The 18,913-nt window shown below is 32.1% G+C and overlaps 1 protein-coding gene across 2 annotated transcripts in view; it reads right to left on the bottom strand.

The window, feature by feature from the left end:
- Positions 1–4,607: 4,607 nt before the first annotated feature.
- Positions 4,608–18,913, bottom strand: part of LOC107068637 (uncharacterized) — a 206,099-nt gene continuing 191,793 nt past the window's right edge. For both annotated transcript variants that reach the window (XM_089176806.1, XM_089176805.1), the window contains 3 exons: positions 9,318–9,559; positions 8,920–9,061; positions 4,608–8,824 (listed from right to left, as the gene is read on the bottom strand). In XM_089176806.1, coding sequence (XP_089032932.1) covers positions 8,046–8,824; positions 8,920–9,061; positions 9,318–9,559 — 1,163 coding nt within the window. In that variant the 3' untranslated portion in view covers positions 4,608–8,045. The remainder of the gene's footprint in view (positions 8,825–8,919; positions 9,062–9,317; positions 9,560–18,913) is intronic.

The raw sequence follows: 18,913 nt of genomic DNA, 5'->3' as shown, positions 1-18,913 counted from the left end.
ATTGGTCATTATTTTTTGTCTTTTTTTTCTTTTACTTGGACAGGGGCTATAAGGGTTGTAAAGAAAAAGAGAATGGAAAAACGAAAACGAGATAGAAAAACAAAAAGAAAATAGAAAGAGAGAGAGAGAGAGAGAGAAATGAAAGAAAAAGAAAAAAAAAGTAATGGGGTAGAGAGTGAGAGATTAGGTTATACGTTTTCCGGCAGAGCCGGCGTTGAAACAATGAACCGACCAACCGGCGTGGTTCGTGCAAATCTCCAGGCTTAGCGCCTCCATTGTCACCCCCAACGTCCCTCGAACTACCCTCGTAGCGCGCTACGCAAGGGTGCTCCGTGGATTTAGACGGTCCTGTCGCCATAGCAACTGCAGGCGGCGCTTACCTAACCGAAACTTCTTCCTTCCTTCCTTCCTTCCTTCGTATTCCGATGTTGGAATCTACGATACTATTACTTGATGTATAATTTTCAAGGACGATCGTCACTATGCCGTAATTGTTACTAAACATATTTTTAAAAAATAATTTTAAGATGTATTTTTATTTTTATGGAAAAATATTTTTTTTGAGAGTGAAAGCAAATAATTAATTAATTAAATAGCATAAAATTAAATAACATACAACTAAATAACATAAAACTAAATAACATAAAATTAAATAATATAAATTAAATGATTAAATAATTAATAAAATAATTAAAATTAAATGGTTAAATAATTAATTAAATAATTAAAATTAAATGGTTAAATAATTAAAATTAAATAATTAAAAAATAAATTAAATTAATTTAATAATAATCAATTGTAGAAACACTATCAGATATTGTTAAATGTGTTCATTTAAAAATATACCAGAAACTAGTTATTTTTTTTCTTATACTACAAAATACTACAAATTACTAACCTCTGGAATAAAGAACAGAAGATAGACTTCAAGAGGAAAAATAAAAAAAGCAAGGTCTAACCTTTTTTGTCTGGCAAATGGAGACGTTTTTGGAACCTTCATTCATTCATTCATTCGTACGTCTTCCATGAGGACAACTAACGACAGAAGGTTATTTTTTTTCGTTAGTCCTAGAAGTAGCCCTTATACTGACCCCTTAGCAACCCTCTTCTAACTTTTAGAAATTTCAGGGGCTTATCACATCCTCGGAAGTAACCGTAAATGCCTTGAGATTAATACTAGGAGTATTTTTTTCATTTTTTATTCACATTTTCATTTTCAAAACTTTTCTCAATTGGATGGAATAATTTTGAGAAAAATACTTTTGTTTGTCTCATAAAATCTCATAAATGGATGAATATTTATAAGAAAAATGTGTAAAACATTATAAATCTTTTCATAGAAATATGGAAAAAGATTATTCTTCAAAATGTTGCCAACTAATCACGATCGAACGTATTTCATTCTTTATAAAAATGTAATAAAAAAAAAGAATAGATATACTTATATTAGATGAATTACGTCGGAAGGTAATCAAAGGTAGCAAATCATCGAAACCGTGGTTCCATGCACGACGTTAAAATTCGTATAGATAAGGGCGGTAGGTAACCTAGCCCGCGGCTCGCAATTCTCTAAAAAAGCTCTGGTTTTTACGTTAAAAAGTAAGGGAATAGCCGAAAAATGGGAAAAATGTTTCACAGATAGAAGCAAACTGCTTGGTGGTCAAGCGTATTTTACTTGACTAACGTTTTTTCTACTACTAGAAATTTCTCCGAAATGAAATTAGCCTAGAAAGCCAAAAAGCGAGTGAAGGGGATGAGTTTAGGATTGTAACTACCGTCTCGCGTGATATTATACATCGAACTTTTTTACTACATTTTTTTTTATCCGAAATGAAAAGTTAACAATTTATTTAAAAGAAGAAAATACAAACAAATCTTGGAATCTTAGTAAAACTTTGATTTAAGATACACAAATTAACAACATATAAATAATAAATAATTAACATCAGACAAAACTAATATAAATCAAACTTAAAAAGTCATTTGAAAATAAAAAAAAATGTAATTGTGAAAAGAGTTCCAGTTGGAAGTAATGTAGACCCTAAAAGAATTGTAAAAAGAAAAAGAATTGTAAAAAAAAATGCTCGTTGGTAAAGATATAGTAATCGAGCGTGCAAGAGAGAGAAGATTAAAAAAACAAGAAGAAGAAAAAAAGATAGAAAAGTATAGTTACGCAGGAGCAAGAGAGCCCCGTAGCACAGTGAAACAACATCGGGAGCCAGGACTCGCTGCCAAATGAAATTATCCTTCGAAAGCACCGGCAATCTCGAGGGTTAATTCCGCGAGAGAGGAGGGTTGGTGGTAGAAGAGAAGGCCCAGGTTGTTGTTTGTTATCGTTGCAACATCGGTATCACTGGCGGCAGGCAAAAGGTTGCCTCAGGCTGACCATAATTTAATACCGGCTACTAATACGTTCCCTCCATCGTTCTCTTGACCAGATAAGAGTACCTACCACCACCACCACCACCACCACAATCACCACCCACCCCTTTCACTCGTTCTACTTGCATTCACGGGGTGAGTGAACATGCATAGTGACCTCTCGACGTTTCAAGTTAACCCACGGTTTACTTGTCTAATTCGTACGACTATCATCTGTCTCACGACTTTAATGATAATTGGAAACGCGAATATCATAGTAATTTTAAGTTCAAATACTAGAAAACAACCCCCTATAACCCTGATGGAATATACGTTAACACGCTTTCTGACCTAAATAAAAAATTGACTTATTTTAATTAAAATAAAAACAAATATGTTTTGTTTAACATCTTGACACATTTAGTTTTTTATTTTATTTTCTAATATTCAATATACCGTGTTTGTAAGTCAGTACATTGTAAGATAAACAAGGAAATAATGAAGTTTCAAAGAAATGTTGTATTCTTTTAATTTGTATAGTATGATAAAGACAGTAAATGTATAAAAGGACGTTTTAAGACCCGAGGGAAAAAAGGGTGGATCTACGTTGGTCCTGTTGAGACACATCGTAGTTGTTATGGAAAAAAGAAAAACTAAGTGGAAGTAAAGTAGACCGAGGGTACATTCATCATAAGTTATTAAACAAGGTAACAAAAGGCTACAGTTACTACGAAGGGTGGTTGGTGCGTGAGAAAAAGAAAAGAAAAATGTAAAAAAAAAAAAAATAAAGAAGAAAGAAAGAAGAACGAGAAACGCGAACGGAAGAAGATAGAATCGGCCTAACCGGTAGACTTTCTCACTCACTCTCTCTCTCCCTCTCTTTCTCTGCGATGATAGATGGCCAAAAGGATTAAGATATCCTTCGACTCTCGACGCCCATCCCCTCTCTCTTCTTGAAAATGTTAATCCGGTATAAAGAAGACGAAGGAAGATAGCACGAAAACATTTATTTAGAATATCTAGCTAGATAAGAAAGGATTGTTTTTTTTTTACGTCCTAAAAAATATTTACGACAAATATTTGATCAGGGTTCATTTTAAACGAACGAAAGGAAGATGTATTTTAGCAAATTTCATCTATAGAAATATTATTTTGTATTATAAATTTATTAGCAATGTCAAAATCAAATTTTTGAATAATATTTTATATATATATATATATATATATAAAATATTATTATATATAATTTATATAATATAATTTATATAATATAATTTATATATTATATAAATTAAACGAAGGTCAGACATGTCTTGAATAATTTTAAACGAGATTAAATATAAAAGACAAACAATAATGATGAAATAACTTCTGTAATCGAATAAAAACGCGTGTTACTAAATATTAATTATTTTTATATGAAAAAACAACCCCCCCTCCCCCCCAAAAAAAACAAAGTATAATAAAAAATATGATTTATTATTAGAATAAACATTTATCAATCCCTTTCGATTATTGTTACGAGTTTTAAACTCGTAGTCGTCGACATGTCAAAAGAGTTTTGTAAAGATGAAGTGGCGGTCGATGATTAACGTGACTTTTGTAAGCACGTTGAACAGAAACAGGGGTTGGGTTAGAGGAGGGGGTTAGGATGGATAGAGATATTCGTGTATTTGGATCCGAACAAGAGGATTGGGGGTGAGTGTTTGGCAAAAGTTCGAAGCTCGTGAACGAAAACGTGCCTTGGTGGCACACTATCATCCTTACTATAGTACAACAAAACCCCCGCTTTTCCAACCCCCCCCCCGAAATCCCTATTTTCGATTCTCTTCAACTCTTTTACTTCCTCTACCTACTCTCCTCTTTCTATTTGCAATCCTCTCTTCCTCCTCCTACGTATACCTACCTACCTACCTACCAACCTACCCCTCTTCGTACCTGTAACATCAATTAAAATTCTCGTGGTCGATGTGCGCCGCCGCTCTGTTTCGTGCGATCCTACGCCGTTTTTAATTGGATTAGAGGGAGAATACCGATACCAACAGCCGGTGGATGAGCAGAGGGAGATAGAAGAAGAGGAAGAGGTGGTGGACGAGGAAGTAGAAACGAGCCGAGGGTGCGAGATTACCGAAAAGGGGTTGTTCGTTGGATATTCGAACGAGAGAAGGGGTTGATAGTAAAGGAAAAAGTAGAAACGTACGACAATATAGGATGATTGTGTCGCTGGTAAATAACAGAGAGACAAATAACGTTTCATCTCATTTCTTTTTTTCTTTTTTTCATTTCGATTTCGGTGTCAAGGATTTTTATAGATCGATTTTCGATTATCTATCAACTGTATAAGATAATTATTACTATTACTTAAAGTTATTATTTTTTTTAATTACACCCTAATACAATATATGTAATAAATATATACTATATGTATTCAAAAGATGGTGGAAAATTTGATAAGCAACATTGTAAAATCTTTCGTAGTAATAGTTAAGGTAACTTAAATGAAGTATACATATACACATACATAGTTGTAAGATATGAATATTATAATAAGTAGAGTCATAATAGGTTTAGTATTTTAAGAAAGTACGGAAATAAGGTTCGTAGAAGTGAGGTTAGAAATCAAATTTAAACTTTCCGCGTATATTTGTCCTGTTTCAACGTATAAAAGTATATATATATATATATACTATACACGCATAATACGTATTCTCTTGAAGTTATAGTTGAGAAGTAAACTTTGCGGAAGATACACGGACATACATTTTCGGTTTTCTTGCCAACTATCATCGATGTTAGGAAGAAGAAGAAGAATAGACGAAGAATATCGAAAACGTGCCAGTACTACTATGGTATAGTATAATACGCGTCTCTTTTATAGACCATTAAGTTTCTTTCTTGGAAGTTTTCAATGTAAACCAACGAACCATCTCCGTGTCCGTCTAATATAAATAAATCATTTGGTTGGTTGGTGGGTTGAGTTTTGCACGCTAAGCCGCCTCGAGCTTTAGTTCACGCTCGTGGGTATCCTGCATTCGTAACATGAGGCATTAATTATGTATTCAATAAATTTTAACCGCATTGAAATGAATTCAAATTGCAGATTAATATTAAACGATGTGCTCTAATTGGCCAAGCAATTATGCGGTGTTAATTAAACATTAGGAGTGGGCCGGTCCAGCCGGATATAATACAAAACATGGTTGATACGTGCCATCTATCGAATGTTTTCTAAAATTTACTTCTATATCTACTTTTTCCTACGTTATCCACTTATAACTCAAGATTATCATTAGTTAACAATTCGATTTATAAAATATAATGAACGATAATTTCTTTTCTTTTTCTTCTCCTTTTTTTATTCATACATTTTCAATCATATTTCAAAAGTTATTTGGGATCTATGAGTTTTTTTTTCTTTTTTATACGTTTATATTTGTATACGAATTACAAATCATTTGATTATATTTAATATCTATTTTCTTTTTATACTTATCGTTAACGAAGAGAAATATTATTATAGGGAAATAAATGATTGCACCTATAATTTATTTAATTCGTTATTTATGGTACAGGATGACAAAATGAAATGTTTTCATGGGTGTTTTTTTTAATCTTTTTTTTTTTTTTATACAAAAGAAACATTTTATTACATTCAGCTACGATCATTATACAATATAATTATATGCAGTGCAAAGTGACATATCAAACAAACGTATGGTGGCTGTTTAAAAAAATAAAAAGAAAAAGAAAAGAAAAATTACCGTTTAATAAATGTACGTCGATTATTGGGTTTTCGGAATCGTTAAAAAATTTTCGACGTTTATGATCTCTTTCTCTCTAAACGCGAGATAAGTATTTTCTAAGCAAATAAGGAAATACGGAGAGAGGGAGAAAGGGAAACAACTAGAAAATAAATTACAAAGTAGACGAAATTAAATGATTGCAGTCAGCTTATTATCTCGTACAGGTAAAGTAAACATTTTTTTTCCTTTGCCCTGATATGTTAGAAATTGGTGAATACGATAAAAGATTTTGCCACGGACCGAACACGCGATAAGTGTAAATGCTATGTAAATAACGAGCTTTTTAATTGCCAATATTGATGTACTTGTGTAAACGTTATTTGCATTTTCACGAAGCATATAATTTAAGTTTTCTTTAAGTTGAATATCTTGTCGTATCTTAGTATCGATAATTTTCATTTAATTTAAGTTATACCGTAATGATTAGTTAAAGAACGTTACATACGTATACTTTTGTATATACGTACATACATATTTTAACAATAATAATGAAAACGTGTCAGTGGCAATTTCTTTCACGTAGAACATAGACGAGCTCTTATTATTCATCACGATGTTCTTCTTAATAAATACGATTATACGTGTTCACACCACACGTAAATTAACGGAATTCGTATCGACCATCAAATATATTACAGCTTTATCGATTACTTATGTTTACTTTCTCGATTATAATTACTTTTATTACTTTTTTGTTCCGTTTACTATGTTTATCGAAACACGAGTGAAAATTATCATTCGATTATAATCAAATTTTAATTATTACTTATTTTGCATTAATCACGACGATGATGACATGATTTTCTTTTTTTTTCAATACATCATAGTTTAAATTCTCAAATATTTATAAATGTTAAATCATGATAATGATAACGTAGAACATATTTAAGCAATGATTGCAACGATTATAACATTGGGAAATTTATTTATTCGTTTGATTTTTTTTTATTTTGATTGCGAGTAGTCAGTTGATTTAATGTTTTTTTTTGGTTAATAAGCAAAAAATCACGAACTATTTTCTTTCGATGGAAGAAAGAGAGGAATTGTTTTTTCTTTATTTTTTTAACATAAATAGTACGTGAAATTTTGCAACATGTATTTCACCACATGGTGTATCATTTACACTTATGCTATATCTATGTTAAGCAAACTACTATCGTTTTTCTTTCATACTTATCTTCCTTATTAATTGTATCGCAACTTTTTGATAATCCTTTCATTAGTAATTAGATTAATATTGATTTTATGAATGTCAAATACTTCGATGATCCATTTCGCTTATTATATAAATTTATCGAAGTTCCATATATATCATTTCATTTTCTTAGTCCTCACATCGATGTCTTATATATCTAATTTTTAGGATAAATATTCTATGTACATTTTATTTTGGATCCGACGTTGTAGTTTTGAGTGATGACCGTTCATCATTTTGGTATAATTCAAGTTATCTTAGCATGGCAGCATGTTTTTTTTCATGATCATAACATAAATTTTATCACATTAGTAGTAATAAGATTTAGTGATGTTTTTCTTGAATCATTGGGCAGGGATATATTATCACAGGAACTTGTAAATCCGACTGTTGGTATAATTTATCACGCATATTAAGGGCAGTGATCTGAATTATCAAGCAGCTCGTATCGGAATGTTTTATAGGGATCTGCACTATCGACCGATGATAATGTTGCATCCATTGTCCGCTTATTATTTTTCTTTTGTTTTTTCTTCTTGTTATTGATTATTTCGATTAAAAACACTCTTCTCTTTTCCTCCGACCAATACTATTTAAAAACGCCATTGATAAAATTCTCTTTATTCGAACTAAAGTGGCGTTTCTTCCTCGTGGAGTTACCTGGGGGTCGGAGGAGGTGGTGGTGGTCATACGGCACTACCTGCATAAAATCCGGCCTTTCCTACCAAACCAGGACCACGTTGTTTTCTTTTTTCACATTCCATCGTACTAAAAGTATTTTGAGCAATTTGAGATTTTCGTTTAGGATTTTGCAATGTCATACTTCTTTGACTGGAATTAGAACTTGAGCTTGTACCAGGTTCAGATACCCTTAAAATACCAGAATGTATCGTACCAAAGTTTTGATAAATGTATTGAGATTGGATAGCTGATACCGATGTATTATGATGTTTCAATGTGATAGGTACAGTTTGTCCAGCTAAACTGTTGTAACGTGAATCATAACCGAGTGGTGTATCCAATAAGGATTCGTTCCTCTCGCCATATCCTGCGAGCCTTGAATCAAGTAGACCTTCTTTCTCAGCAAAACCACTGAGCCTGGAATCGACAACGTTTGGCTCGGTAGCTCTTGCAGCGTATTCCGTATAACGTGGTTCTTGATTAAGAGTTTGTTCCTTGTTTTCGCTAAATGCGATCATATTTTGTCTAGAATCGGATAGAATTCTAGAATCGATGAGACCTTCTTTGTCGGCGAACCCACTTAATTGCGAATCGATAACATTGGCATCTGGCTTATCGACGAAAGTGTATCGAGGATCGGTATTCTTTGGGTCTGGATAAGCTGGAAGAACGTGGGAGAGATCTGCTTTATCCACATAGCTGATTGCTTGTGGGTTTGAGGCACAAATGTCAGGGGCTGACTTACAAAGTAGAGAAGTTCCTTCTTCTGCTACTCTCTGAGGAGCTAAAACATTAATTGCGTTTCTATTTAGACTTTATTTTCATTCAAAAAATTAATAAGATACTTAAATATATGTATGTATAAGTTATGAGTAGTACCAAGTACACTTTTAGTTGGTTGGTTAAATCCACGAGCTTGAGGTGGACCTGGTGACTTTTGATGTGCTCTGATGAGGTACTCCGAGCTTACACCTCTTCGCTCTCTCAGTTTTCTTTCCGCTCCTGGTACCATAACTCTTACCTAAAAACGAAAGAAAAATATAAAGCATATTATGAAGAAAAATCCAACAAAGATAATATTTCATGATTATATGTTTAACTTTCAACGTAGCATTACGAGTATCTACTTTCTTTCACTTTTCAACTTTTTAATGTTCCACAGTAAAGAATATCTCTCTTTAACCTTTTATTCATTATAAAACTTTATATATATCTATATTTTTTTTAATAATGATAAAGAATTTATTATAGAGTTTAGTAAAATTTCAAATATTTACCATGTCTTCGACTGTTGGAAATCGTGCCATATATCCGGACATAGTTAAAAGAGCAGCTACTTTGGCCAGGATGAGTGCTAATCCTGAGAGTTGGAGACACCAACCGTAGTGATACTGAGGTAAACCGTTATCGTCTGTTTGCATATTTGTCGTTGAAGGCAGACTATACTTTCTAGGTAATTCCAACGACGCGTCAGATAGAGCTGATGCTAGTACTATCAGCCCACCACCTAACAATAGTCCTGCAACACACATATAATGCATATATGTATATATATTAGTTTATAATAGGTATTTCGTTTACATTTCGTAACCGAGATAAACGGATTATGTAAAACTCTTCAGAAAATAAGATAACCGACTAAATATATATATATATTGTTTTGTTTTGTTTAAAAGGAAATTAAATTTGTCTAAACTTTACTCAAAGGATCTGAAAACTTGAAGTAGCTTTCTTTTTTTCTTTCCATTTGTCGTGGAAACCACCACCCATTTCCTCCCCTTCCTTTACCTCTCGCTAAAAGTCAGATGTTAATGTAAAATTATAAAGTACGACAAACGCGACTGCAAAACTCAAATCCATTCTTTTTAAAGTCTTTCTACTTTATGTAAGGGATTAGGATCGTAAAACAAGTACAACGAATACAGGCAGACTGTGTTTCGTCCTTTCTTTCTCGTGACCGTTTCAAAAAGATTCTTTCTCTTCAACCTATCTCAGATACGGACAAACAATTTTGTTATTTTTCTCTTTTAACTTCAACCATTATATTCGTAATACACAAACTGGGATTGTGTACAAATTTGTGTATAAACGTAAAATGAATATTCTACTAGAGTTTTAAAAAAAATTACTGTTGTAAAATTAAAACCAAATTTTATTTGTACATTTAGTATCAACTATTCTGAGTATTTATTTTCAGATTTTCAGTTTTCAATGAAAATAATTCACACATATGTAGTTACAATGAACTACATGTTCTTCGAATATTTGTGCAATGCAATATGAAAGAGAGTGAAATTAAAAAATTTTGAGGGTGGGTCGTTTTATAAAGTACGTGTATATGTAATAATATACAATATATATGTGTATATATAATAAATATATATTTATTTTTCTCGAGTAACTATTTAGCAGGGGGTATCATCTACGGGTGAGATATTTTCAGCCTAAGGCTGTTTATCAATTAACTCTGGGTGGCAAGCACGACCCAGTTTAACGAGAATCCCTTCCTCTGCTGTACACTCTGGTGCTGTGTTGTCAGAAGTGGGTACTACCCTTTGGAAAGCTGCTAATTGTGGAGAGAGACAGAGACAGAGACAGAGAGAGAGGAAAAAGGGTAGAAAGAAGTTGGGGACTCGTTAAGGAGTATACTGGGTGTAAGGGAAGATAGTTGTTGTATATATATATATATAGTATCTGGTAGCCTCTTTAACAAAAGGCTCAAGCCATTCAACGGATTCATAATCTCAAGAGATTTTTTTTACCATCGTTTTGTTTTTCCTTTCTTGATCAAAAATAACGTCCTACTCCTTCGAGGATTGAGTTAATAATGCGAGAAAAAGATTCTAAGCATTATTTGATATCCTTTTTCCATTTTCATTTCTTTGATTTTAACGAATGCAACTCGATATCGAGATATTTCACAATTGAATACGATGATTGAAAGATAATACATCATTTTCTAAGAAAGAAAGAATATCTCTTTTTTTTCGCAATTACTAAGAAAAGGGAAAGATTTTCTTGGATGTGTTATAATACAAGATAATCTTGAAAAGGGGATGAACCGTAAGAATAAAAAAAGGATGAGAAAGGAAAGATAAATATTTGGTTTATCTATTTGATATCTTAATTGATAAACTTATTATGCATTAATTGCTACTGATAAGTAGATTATCTATTTAACGATATTAATTTAATTAATTAAAAGTAAAATGTTTATTATTATTATATTAGAATTATAAATCCAGGTGAGTTCTCGGTGCACTATTATATCAAAGTTTTCTTTTTATTTACTTTAGAATTTTGATGGATCTTCTTTTTGACGTGGTAATAATAATCGGACACCATTTAAACGAGAAAATGTTTAATAAATATTCAAAACCAAGGATATAGAGAACGATATAAGATGGAAAACAAATAACGTCGAAAGTTTTCGATAGAAGAAAATCCTCTCTCTTTGACGAATCTTCTTCTTCCTTCTCTTGGTGTTTTCAAGAGCATCATCCACCAGGCTAATATTCATAGCACTTGGGTATCCATACTTGAAGAAAGGACGTCAGTGGTTTCGAAAACACGAAAGGAACCAAAAAGGGTGGGGTTGGTTGGCTTGGCTTGGCTTGGTGTCGATATTGAACGAACACAGATCTGTCATATCTCTTATCCTCTCTTTCCTTTTAGCCATTTTGCGTTTATTTTCAACATGGACGTGTACACGAGTACAACCCGTAACACACATGCATCAAACGCACAAGCATATATCTCTGTAGTATAAATATATTTACTATATATATAAATTCGGGTTTATTTGCAAAACCCTATTCTCGAACCCGGTTCTCGCCTCAATCTCACAGCAAATATTTGCTGGGCTCTTCTGATCTCCCTCCCTTCTTCTCTTTTCTTCTTCATCTTACTAAAACCCTTGAACGCAGCAGGCAGCCATTCCTTTACTCAATGGCAAATAACTTTTTGCAAGTCAACTAGTAGTTTCAAGAATACACCTTGCCATTGTCTCCCTGTGATGATCGGGGGGAATAAGCGGGGGTGACGGGCCTCTGCTGTTGATACTTCGATGTTTTAAAGTTAAAAGTTAGAAATGACAAGAGTCGTTTTTATCTTTGTTGACTTATTCAGCTTCTTCTTCTGGCTCTTCGATTTTTCTTTTTGCTTTTTATATTTCTTTAAACGAGGACGTGATAAAAAGGTTTCAAAGAAGTATTTATCGTTAGAGGATCAAAAAAAAAGAAAAGACAGGATAAAAAGGGAATAGGGCTATTCTATCTATAATAAATCTACCCCCATTGAACGACACTCCATAACGATTAGGATTATGATAAGTAGGTATAATCTTTTATGAAATAAACGATCGGTGAAAATCGTTTATATACATTTCGCAAACTTAAACGTAAATTATGAGGATGAAGAGGATCAGGATGAGGATGAGGATGAAGTTGACGACGATCGTTGTTGAACACAGGCAATTTTTTTTCATCTTTTTCTTTTTTTCCAAGTGCACGAAAGCGAAGATAAGGTCATTAAATCTTCGTCGTTGGGAGGGGAGGGGGATCTAGGAGAACTCTTTAAAAGCAGCTAATAACGCGCTCGATCAAGTAATCCAATCAACGCCGATGATAGCAGGTAACAGCAGCACCAGAAGCAGAAGCAGCACACACACCGAACATCGATAGGTAACTTCACGCTCGAGAGAGCGTTGCATCACACTTTCTAAAACTCAACTTGGTTGAGTTTAGTTGGGTTGGGTTGGGTTGAGTTGGTTTGTAATTGCTCGAGCGCTTTCAATTTGTCAGTTTGCAATTGTACGATAATTGACGAGTGGTCATTATAATCTGGGGAGGTATGATTAGTGTGCTCTATTAGAACGATCGACGATTTAGGCTCGGATTACTAATTGGCTTCGATTAATACGTTTAATATACATATATAGACACACCCTTTCGGATAACACCTGAATTTCGAATAAGTTCCAACAATTTGTTTCCAATAATTAGGATGAATTAAAAAAGTTACTGCGTTTTTTCTAGAATTAATATTTTCAATGTTAATTTTTTACAAAAAAACAATTCAACGGAATAAAAGTTTCAACAGAATAAACGTACCAACTTTAAACCCTATTAACTATTTTTGAAAATATTATTATACGACTTTTGAAACTGTGTGTGTGTTTTATTTTAACGAGAAAGAAGAAATAAATTCATAAATTAGTTTAAAGCAACTAACTAACTAACTAACGAATAATTATCATCTACATGACAAGAAGAACACATTCGTATGGGAAGCAATATACATATATATATATATATATATATATATATATATATATATATATATATATATATATATATATATATAATGTAATACAGTAAAGTGAAGTGATACTCTTATTCTCCTTTACAATTTCAACGTTGATTCAGCAGCCTCGTCGTCTTGCTTTGTCCCTAGACTCCTCAGACTCAACCCTTTGCTCAATTAATTAGCAGTAATTGCAATCTAGTCGACGAACGTGGAAACAAGGACAGTTCTGGAATTTCCAAACGTTTACACGTGCACGCCAACCAGACATCCCTTTCCTCTTATACGCCATGTCTACATATACACGTATCGTATGTGTACAATTGGGGGTAGGGGTATATAACTATACATGTATCCACACTATCCTAAGAGGGTAGTGAGTAAAGGGAGCTGAGTGCATTCTAGAAAGCCGAACTGACATTTTATTACGTGCATACTAAGTTTATGATCACCACATACTAACAAGTTTCTCCGACGTAGTTCGACTCATTCGTGAAAACCACCGTAGGTACTCGTTACGTTAGACTTAGAGTCGTTACTTGTGAAAAAAAAAGCAAAAAAAAAATATGAGAGGGAGTGAGAGAGAGAGAGATAATAATAATACCGGATAAACCGGTGACTTTTTAAACACGTAAGAGAGAAGCCACCGGTTGCTGCAAGGAAAAGAAACAAAAAAGACACATAAAAAATATAAAAGAGAATCATTTTCATTCGTACCTTCTTTATTTTTCTTCTTTCCCTAGCTTTTTTTATTTTTCCTTTTTTTTTTTTTAATTTCTAACTCTTCCCCACCTCCTTACACTCCTCTATTCACTATCTTACTTCTCACTCACGTTTCCAATTTATTTAAGCGACGTAAAATTACGCGAAAGAGTATTTCTTACAAGGAGACCAAGCGGCAGATCACGTAGAAGCAAGCAAGCAAGCAAACTTCTTAATAGAATTTTACATCTGTAAAAAGGTTCCTTGTCCCTTTGTCCTAACAAAGGTAAAATATTTTTAAACGGTTTTTTTTTTACTTGGAGAAATGAAGCACCTTCTGTAGTAGTAAGTACCGTTCATAGATGATAGTCAGCCAGCTCCGAGAAAGTAACTTCTTCAAATTAATGAGATTATAATAGACAGAAAATACGTAAAAGAAAAAGAAAGAAAGAAAATACTAGAGAGAGAGAGAAAAGAAAGAGATAAAGATACGTCTGGAATTAAAGTCCCTCTTCCAAAGCGAAAGATTTAATAAGGATTGAAGATAGAAAGGCATGACAATGGAAAAGATAAAAAGACAGATGGATAAAAAAAAAAGAAAGAAAGGAAGAGAAAAAGAGAGAGAGAGGAAAGAAAATGGTTCCCAGAAGGATATCACGTGAATTCTTTTCTCTCGGTCATCGTAAGGGAAGCACACAGGAGGAGTGTACTATAGTAGAAAACTATAGTAAGAGAGTACTACACTACCGAAGAAGAAATAACTCAGGAGAGACATCGGACCACTTCCGATGGGGACATACGGACAGGTTCGTTCACCTTATACTACACCCCTTTTCCCCCTCCGTTCTTCCACAAGCACACCGGTCGCACTTTGATTAGCCAAGATTGCAAGACTCCCCGGACTTGGAGAAGCTTCGATCTACAACCTCGGTTCTCATCTTGAAACGCTTCTGGAGACTGTAACTTCATCCTCTCTGACTTTCTACACACACACACACATACACACACACATACACACACACATACATATATATATATATATACAGACACATACAATGAAACATAGACGCAAGTTCCTCTTCCCTTCGGTTATATCGATAACACAAATTTATCGAAAGGATCGAGTTCGTAAACTTTGATTCGACTCCCATTTCAAAGTTATTTCTATTTATTCTAGTTTGTTCGTGTAATACAATATAATTGTATGATACAAAATATATTTTTAATATAAAAGTTTATATTAATTAATATATTTATTTAACCATGTTATGAAATCATAATTTTATAAAATTTAATTAGATTCATATATACTATATATGATTATTATTTATAATATATATTATTATAATTAGATATATATGTTATATTTATATAATTATACATGGTAAAATATTTATAATGTAAAAAATTTATAATAAATAAATAATAAATAAAAAATAAAATATTTATAATATATTTATAAAATATATTATATATAAATATAATATAATTATATATATATTAGGGTGGGTCCAAAAAATGACTTTTTTTTTTTTTCAAGTGCCACGAAAAAATGGGTTGCTAGACACCTTAAAACAATTCTCACCAAATATGAGCTCTTAATTTTAATAGGAAGATCCTCCGCATCGCAGTATTTTATTTTTTTTTTCAGTCTAATAGATTAAAATTCATATCTCAACATTAATTGATTGTACAGAAAAATGTTCAAGACGAATTTTATAGGAAATTTAATGCTCTACAAAAAAGGTATCTTATATTTTTTCCGTAAACCTCACCATTTGAATGATATTGAAGATTGAAATTTGATGATTTTTAGACAAATCTCATTTTTGCTTATGAATTTTATAACTCGACAATAAATGACTATTCTGAGATGCCCAATACAAATTTTTGTAGGAAATTAACTGCTCTATAAAAATGGTGTCAAATGTTTTGGCGATTAAATTAAGCGTTCAAAAGATATTCAGAGACAAAAATCAGAACACATGAAAGTTTGTGCGGCACTTTAAAAAAAAAAAAAAGTCACTTTTTTGACCCACCCTAATATATATATTATAAAATTAATTAAAATTACGTTCTTGACAATTTACAAATTGGTATTCATTGTTTTTCCTCCCCTTTTTGACATAATGTTATATATTTTTTCAAAAGAATTTTCATGCTAACATAAATAAAGAAGATATTTAGATATTCTCATTTAAACAGTCTCCCTCCCTTCATCTCCTTACCCCCGACCCTCTACTCTTTAGCCTGTATTAATTATAGATAAATATGCAAAGGGGTTACTAGGTTCAACCCTTTTGTTGTCTCAAGCAGCACATTAGAGCGTTCAACGACTCGACCGTAATTAGAGTCGATTCATAAGGGTTGTCTGTGTTTGTGTCTTTCTCTCTCGCACGCTCTTTCACCTGTCAAGGACGAATTCGCATTGGGAATTTCACGTTTCAAAATGGTAGCACCAGCACCGATGGGAGTATTATTCTTAGCACGTAAACAACGATGTTATCGTTGCGCATCCCTTTTTAGCTTAACGATGATCGTGAAGTAGAGAAAGAGAGAGAGAGAGGGAGTGAGAGAGAGTTCAGTTGTCTTTTTAGGAATGAGTAGTAGTAGTTTTTATTTCTCCTTAGGGATATATTTCTTCTTACGTTTACGACACTTTAACTTACTATTAGATGTGCTTGAGAGACTTCAAAAAAAAAAAAAATACAAATAAAAATAAAAGTAGACCAAATGATTTGTTCATTTGCATAGGTTTCTACATTACCACTAAATTGTCACTAGATTGAAGAAATTAATATTAGTATACAATATTTCATAATTCTATTTCAAAAAAGCAACACATATTTAAAGAATTAAAAGAAATATTATTTAAATTTTTCTAAATATATATAGCAATAAAAAATGAAAAATATATAGTAATAAAATTGACGATAAATTCAAGCAATCAAGGTGTTGAAAAAAATTCAAAATAAAAAATATTATAACAGACAATAAAACAAAGATTTACTTTTATAATCAAGCTTTTACGTTAACCGTACGAACACCGAGGAGTTATTAATTTTTGGAAGAGATTATTTGGTCCAAAGTTAATTTAACACACTATGCAGCAGCAGCAAGCAGCAGCAGCGGCGATTGCGCGAAGCTACGTAACTACGTGCAATTATGGCAACGGCAACAGCTGGGTATAACTTTAACGATAACTTCGTTTCTCAGTGTGTAACGGTAATAATTAAATTGTTCGCGTCGCGAAACTTGAGCAAATTGAATGAACACCGTCGTTTCGATCGGGAAGTATAGTACTTGTTTCTTTTAGACTCTTAATCATCCCCCCACCCATCGTAATTTTATCTAATTTGAATGCGATTTTTTGTTGTTGAAAACATCGACACCGTCATCATACCGATATCAAATGCATTTACTTGCAACCCCGCATCTCTTCACCTTTTTTCTTGTCTTTTTTTATTTACGGTATTGATACAGGTAATATTCAACTAATCAAAACGTTGTTGCCAATATAACTGTAATTTACTGTAATATACATTTCAATGTATATCGATCTCATTGACAAATATTATATTTATTGCTAAGAAAATTACACTTGAGTTTTATTTACTGGATTAATAAATACCCCTTTCATTAATTACAAATAATTTCTGTTACAATGGAGTAATTTTGTTTTTTCTTTTTTAGAAAATTGACTGAAAATGTTAGCCTATGTGAAGATTATTGAATAAAGTGCAATTTTTATTATACCGTATATTATATTAAATACAATGATCAAAGGAAAAGAAAAAGTTCTTTGTGATATTCTTGGGAGAGTAAAAAATAAAATAGAAAAAAAAGACGATAGTTCTCCGTCTAACAAAAAAATTTTTGCATGCTGCTCATTATGTTGGCAAGCCAGCAGCAAATTTAACCTTTATTTCAAGTTTCAACAGAAGTGGCGAGTTAGTACAGTGGCAAGAGCCAAGTTTACATTTGCAAAGGGACTGAAGGATCGATCCTATTTACGATACATTTTTTTTTTCGTTTATTAATATCAACTAATGTTTTACTTTCACATACGTTTGAAATATTTTTATCTCATATGTGTTTGAATTTAAAACAGCGTTGTATTTGATTTATAAATTATTTACCTATATTTCATAAATAGATTTATTACCTCAAAACGTGGTACTATTCAAATTTATTTATTTTTAATATATTAAAAATAAAATGCTTATAATATATATTATTTAAATAATAATTATAGTCTTTTTGGTATTATTTATAATAAAAGGGTATATGCCTAGATCACGAACCATCACGTCAAATGTTGCTTGTTTTACCATGGTAAAAACTTTTTTATACTCTTTATAGAAAAAAAATACAGTAGAACTACAAAAAAAAAACCATAGAATATATATATATATATATATATCTGCTTTTTGAACGTATCTTGATCGTTTGTGTATAATAAATATGAAAAAAAAATCTAACAACGAAGTTATCTAATGTTAAACACAATTAATATTTTGCCAAAAGAAATATATTGAAAGAAATCGAATAATAACGAGTTTGTAGTACAAATAACAAAAAGAGTTAGATATATTTTTGCATGATGGGTTGAGGGGTGATTGGGGGGGGGGGGTGAAAAATGATATTGACAAAGAACGATGAAATGCATAAGCTTAAAAAACATTTTCTATCTACTGGTGTATGGTCAAATTTCAGCGAGTAACAAGTTATATATAACAAGGAATATAACAACCCTTTCACAAATTGTGCAAACAACATTCTCTACATACATACATACATACATACATATATATATATATATATATATATATATATATATATCGCATGCACGTGGAACGATTTTACC

Source organism: Polistes dominula, unplaced genomic scaffold (genome assembly GCF_049000335.1).
Source record: "Polistes dominula isolate Pdom_NZ unplaced genomic scaffold, Pdom_raw_medaka contig_12, whole genome shotgun sequence".
Lineage (NCBI taxonomy): Eukaryota > Metazoa > Arthropoda > Insecta > Hymenoptera > Vespidae > Polistes > Polistes dominula.
The sequence above is the reverse complement of the archived record's forward strand: the minus strand, read 5'-3'. Positions and strand labels throughout refer to the sequence as shown.